The following is a 6,675-nucleotide window of genomic DNA, read 5'->3' as shown; positions in this document are numbered from 1 at the left end:
ACCGAATGAATTAAACCTATTGTGGGATAAAATAGGGAAATGATAGGCATGGCGGTAAACTACTGGCCTTACTGGAACCAGTCCTACTGGAATAGCAGTATGACAGTTTGGTTCTGTATATGAAGGGTGTTGGTGCTCCCGGTCGGAGCTCTGTGAATGAACGAGGGTTAACTGATGCCAGCTGTGAAGCGTGTGTGTTTCTATTTGAGCTGTTTGCTTTCTTGGCTTCGGTGAAGGGTCATGGGGTCCGGTCTGTGTAGGGACCCCGCTATCAGGGATACATTTTTCGTCTTTCAGTTTTTAGTGGGAACCTTCTCAGAATTATGAATTCATTTTTCCCATCATTTGTTTCAGTTATTGTAAAGAAAATAAATAAAACATATCTGAGCTTGATATTTTGTATGTTTCCGTTATTGATTTACATCATAAACATTTTTTAAGTTTATAAAAAGTAGTTAATTTGGTAATTAAAGAGTTGTGACCAACAAGTGTGCTCAGTGAGGAAATTGTAGTTGACTTGTGCACTCTGGTGGACAAACTATGCAGTGGAGACACTTTTATAGTGGAGATACTGTACTCTAACACAGCTCAAAATAGGGGTCAGCGGACCCCCGGGTCCGCAACCCATAGTCAGCTAAATAATTTGTTATTAATGATAAAATGTAATTTTTTATAATGCATATACAGATAGCCCAGAAGGCTTCCTATTTGGTCGCTCAATGGATTGCTGAAAGTAAGAAGCCACACACAATCACAAGAACTCATACTTCCAGCAGTGGTTGACATGTGCTTAATCTGATTATGACGGGGTCCTTGGAAAATTTTCTCCCTGTAAGGGGTCCCTGTCCCCAAACAGTTTAAGAATCCACGCTCTACATGTGAATATGGTGTAGTATCAGTGATGGATCAGCTGTTATGTATGACTCTGAAGCAGATTTCATTACATAGATTTCTATTAAAGTAGATTTTTTTAGACCACCTTAGAATAGCCCATTTCATTAGAGTCTCGTGTTTCCATTGATGGAAAATCCAACAGAGTGGACATGAATAGACGTTGTTTTGTTTAACAGAAAACACTTCTGGATCCTGACCGGAACGATGGCTTCAGCTCCATGGCCTTCCTTCGGGATTTAGTGCAAGCTGCCTCGCGGCCACGCTTACCGGGTCACTTAAATAGAACAGAGCCATCACTGATGGAATTAGTAACATGTGCTTTCCCTCCGCGGTGGAAAAAGACCGTCGTTAAATGGGTTAGTCAGCGTTCATCAATATGGGTCGACTTTAGTGGGTATCTTCATTAACAATCCATTAAATCACGCGCAACGTTCGCGCATAGTGACCCTCATGCTCGTGTGTGGGCGCGCGCACGCACCTGCGAAAAATGGGTACCTGTGCGGCGCCGCGCGGGCAGCTGGGCTAGGATGTGACGTAGTTCGTCAGCTAATCCTCTTAGTTGAATTAAGGTGAACCGGCAGGTCCTCACCGGAGCTCCTGTTACAGCGGATGCTTCAAATCGATGTGAGTGTATTAGCGGGGGACGGGGACTCTGGCCGGGAAAGCTCTGCGGGGAGAAGCGCGTGAAGGAAGTGAGGTGTCGCCGTCTCCTGCGGGATGTTGCCTCGGCGGATGCTGTGGGGCGCTGTGACGCGGCATGTCGCTCCGCGTCTGACCTACAGCACTGCAGCGCAGTCCCAGGTAGGCCTGTATGCACGCTGCAACACGCACTGCAACACACACGCTGCACTCTACCCGTAAAACAACACGCACACCTACATGTCTACTTTCATACAGGATTACAGGGGAGTTTATAAAAGCCAGCATGTAAGCAGGAACTACAGATAAACATAACATTAAAATAGCAAGAAAAAGTTTTAAACATATATTTCAATTTTGGATAAATTTGTGTTTAGGGTTAAATATTTCACATTGTTCTAGTGTTTGTGATCACCGAAAGAAGTAAAGTGGCTATATTTAATGAAATTGTTGTAACATACATTTTTGTCCTTTAATATAATTTCATTACCACTTATGATAGCCTTATGATAGCCTACTGCAATACGATATACTGCAATATATCCAAGTGTTCTCAATATGCTTTTTAAGGCCCACTAGCTGAATGAATTGAGTTTTTGTGGGTTTTGTGGTATCCAGGTCTGTTTGGTTATTGCCGTGTGCTCAGATGTTATTACAAAGTGTTTTTCATTTATTTGAACCTCCCCTCAAAATGAGACAGTACTAATTCACATATTAAAGATACACATTATCCTAACTCGGAAAACAAAATTCCACTATTGACAAAATATATGAGGCCATAATAGAGGTGTAACAATTTATTCGATTAATCGATGAATCGATTGTCAGTACTATAGATTCAATTAAATCGATCTGCTAAAATAAATAAATAGAATGAATCGTTTTGGCTTCACCAATAATCGATAGGCCTACAAATGCATTTAATCGGATGAATCGTGATTCTTATTTATGATTGTTTTAATTCGTTTAAGACACTCTCTCCCCTGCCAGCATGTAGTCTATTGAAAATGTCAAAAATAACTGAGCAATGTTTAATTACATTTTTGTATTCAGCATAAAATATTATGCAGGACTACGTTTTTATAGAATAAATATGTTATTTTTTTCACCTTTCAGAAGAATACCGATAGTCTCACTCGCATTATTGCATGTTTATTTCATGGATATAGAATTTTGGTTACAAGTTACTGAATATAATCGTGGTTTACAGAATCAAATCGAATCGAATGGTTACAAAAGAAATCGTCCTTGTATCGAATCACCAACTACTGTATCGTTAATCGAATCGCTGTGAAGCCAAAGATTCACACCCCTAGGCCATAATAATTATTTTTGTACAATGCAGTCAACATTTCACTCTTTTGTCAATATTGAAATTACATAAGTGATTTAGAGCTGCAATGATTAGTCGATTAACAGAACATTAACTGACAACTATTTTGATAATCAAGCAAAAATACCCAAAAATGTGTTGGTTCCAGCTTCTCAGATGTAACTATGTTTTCTACTTGTCTTAAATGATAATAAACATAATATCTTTGGACTTTTGGTTGTACAAAAATTCCATTTGAAGAAGTCATCTTGGATTACGGGGAATTATGACTGGAGTTTTCACTATGTTATTACATTTTGTAGGCAAATGGATTAAGTGATTAATCAAAAACATAATCTGCAGAGGATTCTGTTGTGAAAATAATCGTTAGTTGTGGGCCTTAAGTGATGGCAGCTCCAACTGTCATGCATCCATCACGGCCCTCAAGTCAACCACGCTTCTCTTTTATCCTTCTCTCACCAGGTGAAGCCGAAAAAGACCACGTTTGGCCCGCTGAGTGATGAAGACCGGATATTCACCAACTTATATGGCCGGCACGACTGGAGGTGAAACCAGCAAAGAAAAGAAATGACATTTTATCTCAAGTCTCTCATGTATCCTTGTTCATGTCCTCTCCCTCCATAACAGACTCAAGGGCTCACTCAGCCGTGGAGACTGGCATAAGACTAAGGAGATCCTTCTGAAGGGATCAGAGTGGATCTTAAATGAGGTGAAAATCTCCGGGCTACGTGGAAGAGGAGGAGCAGGCTTCCCCACCGGCATGAAGTGGAGCTTCATGAACAAACCCAGCGGTGGCAGGTAGGGGAAGGAAAGAGATGTTTTTAGTGATGTGGCCTATCAGTGTATTGAGTTTTCTTTTTGTGCCTGAGGCCTAAGTACCTGGTGGTGAATGCCGACGAGGGGGAGCCCGGGACCTGTAAAGACCGCGAGATAATGCGTCATGACCCCCATAAGCTCATAGAAGGCTGTGTGATCGCTGGGAGAGCCATGGGTGCTCGGGCTGCCTACATCTACATCAGAGGAGAGTTTTACAACGAGTCGTCCAATCTGCAGGTATGCATAGATGGCACAGACGTCCATACATGCCGGGTACTTTATACTCATCTCTGCTCTTCAATTAGGTGGCCATTAATGAGGCCTACAAAGCGGGGCTGATAGGGCAGAACGCCTGTGGCTCTGGGTTTGACTTTGATGTGTTTGTGATGCGGGGGGCCGGAGCCTACATCTGTGGCGAGGAGACGGCCCTCATCGAGTCTCTTGAGGGCAAACAAGGGAAACCTAGACTCAAGCCGCCATTTCCTGCAGACATAGGTGAGGTAAAAGCTCAACAGCCTCCAACATCTGGTTTCCTCCTGGGGTCAATTGTGGTTTAAGAAACCATAATATAGGGTTGTATTGTAATGACTGCTCTTAAGTGAATATTCACTGCTTGGTGTGTCCTCCCCTAAGGGGTGTTTGGATGCCCAACTACTGTTTCCAACGTGGAGACGGTTGCCGTAGCACCTGCTATCTGTCGTCGGGGTGGAGCTTGGTTCGCCAGCTTCGGGAGGGAGAGGAACTCTGGAACGAAGCTGTTCAACATCTCTGGTCACGTCAACACACCATGCACAGTGGAGGAAGAGATGTCTATTCCTCTGAGGGAGCTCATAGACAGACACGCAGGTGTGTGTGTGTGTGTGTGTGTGTGTGTGTGTGTGTGTGTGTGTGTGTGTGTGTGTGTGTGTGTGTGTGTGTGTGTGTGTGTGTGTGTGTGTGTGTGTCCGCTGGTGTAAGACGCTGAAGTTGCTCCTCTGTCCCATGGTGTGATTGGTGCAGGAGGCGTGAGGGGCGGCTGGGACAATCTGTTAGGAGTGATCCCGGGGGGGTCCTCCACTCCCATCATCCCTCGGCATGTGTGCGACGATGTTTTGATGGATTTCGATGACCTGGTCCGTGCAGAGACTGCACTGGGAACTGCCGCCGTCATAGTTCTGGATAAATCTGTAAACCCCGATACATGATGCACATGACAAAATGCGCTGCCCCTTCAGTGACCATCAGTCTGGAGAGATAATCTGAGAATGGTATCTTTCCTCCAGGCTGATGTGATCCGAGCCATCGCACGGTTGGTTGAGTTCTACAAACACGAGAGCTGTGGCCAGTGCACCCCCTGCAGAGAGGGTAAGGAACTGCAGGGAGTATTTCACACCAGTAACCAAACATGGAAAAAGACATGCAGAAAGGGCTGCCGGTCCGGTTCGAACCCGGGGCTGCTGCAGTGAGGACTTGGGGCACCAAATCTACCAACTGAGCTATCCGGCATGTGTCTCTTTGAGTGACATTTTGTAGGTGAAGGCCAGCCTGTGCCTGTGTGTCTGATCAGTAATCCATATATGCAAGACAGTCACCATGCAGTGTTGAGAATGCATCACCTAACCCTTCTTACAACAACTTACTAACTATTAACTACTAAGTATTATTAATTCCCCCGGTGGGACTCAGCAGAAGACGACCTATGTTTGGTGGAAACATTGCTTTAAAGGTTGGGGTGCTTTTTTATTGTAGTCACCTTTCCTCTCGTTGTCCTCTCCCCCAGGAGTCGACTGGATGGACAGAATGATGTGGAGGTTTGTTCGAGGAGAAGCAGCAGCTTCAGAGATCAACATGATCTGGGAGTTAAGCAAGCAGATCGAGGGACACACTATCTGTGCCCTGGGAGACGGAGCGGCCTGGCCTGTGCAGGTGACCTCTCAGAAACCAGCATCCAGCACATGAAGCCGTTCAAGAACAATGTTCAAGCACTAATTTACATTTTAACAAGCACCTTTGTTCTTCTTCGCCTTTCATTTTTCATCCACAGGGATTGATCCGTCACTTTCGGCCCATCATGGAGAGCCGCATCGACCAGTATAACAAGAAAAATCCCCCAAGAGAGCCAGCGATTGAGATGATCTGAAACTGCAGGTGTCCATTTCAGCATTCAGTCATAATAGCTGGTGGTGATATACAGCATTGCATACTTTATTCCTTTAGTTTTTAATCTGCACTGATTAATGCAAAGTTCTACTGCTTAAAATTAGAAGTTACCAATCAAAATCTTCATTTGTAATAGGGCTGTTGGAATGAACTTCAGGAATATAATATAATTTGAATAGTAAACAAATCAGTCCTATTCGAATGCTAGTATTCGATTTTTTTTAATTTTTTTTTTAGAAACATGTTTTCTAACGTTAGCAGTCCTCGCCCTCCTCGCCTTGGCCTCCCGCATAAATAGATGCTTTGGACACATGAAGTCTGATGAACAATACAGTTTTCTGAATCACAATATCGGAGATAACGGCGCGGCAGCACTCGGTGAGATGAAACAAAGATATGACGGAGCTCTGGAAGCAATGACATCATGAAAAAGATGCATTCATGCTGCTTACTGCTAGCAAGATCGACCCGCGTCTCCATCGGCTGATTCATCTGGAACGAGACCGACAGCAGGATGTACGTGAGAACAGGAACGTAGAGCTGATGAGGAGGGCGTAGCCATGGCAACGGGGACACAGCGTCCCCAGGAGAACGGCATTGTGGTTGTTTTACTTTGTTAATTATTACTTATCTAGAAAGCTGTCACCTGTTGGTAATTCAACATATGCATTGGTAATGTAGAAGCCTGTGTAGTGTGGTCAAATATAGAAAAAAATATGGAATGAAATTCAAAAAGTATTATAGAGGAACATTGACAGCTCTAATTTGTAACATGTTTTTCAGGAGTATTCATGCAATAATGAGTAGTCTAATTATTTGTAAATATACATTTTATTCATGTTGTTGGCAGATGT

The 6,675-nt window shown here is 43.6% G+C and overlaps 1 protein-coding gene across 1 annotated transcript; it reads left to right on the top strand.

The window, feature by feature from the left end:
- The first annotated feature begins 1,452 nt into the window (after window positions 1–1,452).
- LOC311024758 (NADH dehydrogenase [ubiquinone] flavoprotein 1, mitochondrial-like) lies at window positions 1,453–6,604 on the top strand. Its single transcript, XM_084027319.1, has 10 exons — window positions 1,453–1,695; window positions 3,329–3,411; window positions 3,494–3,664; window positions 3,736–3,919; window positions 3,988–4,177; window positions 4,316–4,528; window positions 4,682–4,848; window positions 4,945–5,026; window positions 5,442–5,587; window positions 5,706–6,604. Exons 1-10 carry the CDS (start codon window positions 1,612–1,614, stop codon window positions 5,799–5,801), a joined length of 1,416 nt encoding a protein of 471 aa, XP_083883445.1. The 5' UTR covers window positions 1,453–1,611; the 3' UTR covers window positions 5,802–6,604.
- Window positions 6,605–6,675: the final 71 nt, after the last annotated feature.

This window comes from Eutrigla gurnardus, assembly GCF_963514095.1.
Source record: "Eutrigla gurnardus genome assembly, chromosome: 14".
Taxonomy (NCBI): domain Eukaryota; kingdom Metazoa; phylum Chordata; class Actinopteri; order Perciformes; family Triglidae; genus Eutrigla; species Eutrigla gurnardus.
The sequence above is the reverse complement of the archived record's forward strand: the minus strand, read 5'-3'. Positions and strand labels throughout refer to the sequence as shown.

Bases quoted from the DNA above. Each gene is read 5' to 3' on its own strand.
- LOC311024758 (XM_084027319.1), top strand. From the start codon at position 1,612: ATGTTGCCTCGGCGGATGCTGTGGGGCGCTGTGACGCGGCATGTCGCT. The intron at 1,696-3,328 runs GTAGGCCTGTAT...TTCTCTCACCAG, and splicing joins GCACTGCAGCGCAGTCCCAG to GTGAAGCCGAAAAAGACCAC. The intron at 5,027-5,441 runs GTAAGGAACTGC...CCTCTCCCCCAG, and splicing joins GTGCACCCCCTGCAGAGAGG to GAGTCGACTGGATGGACAGA.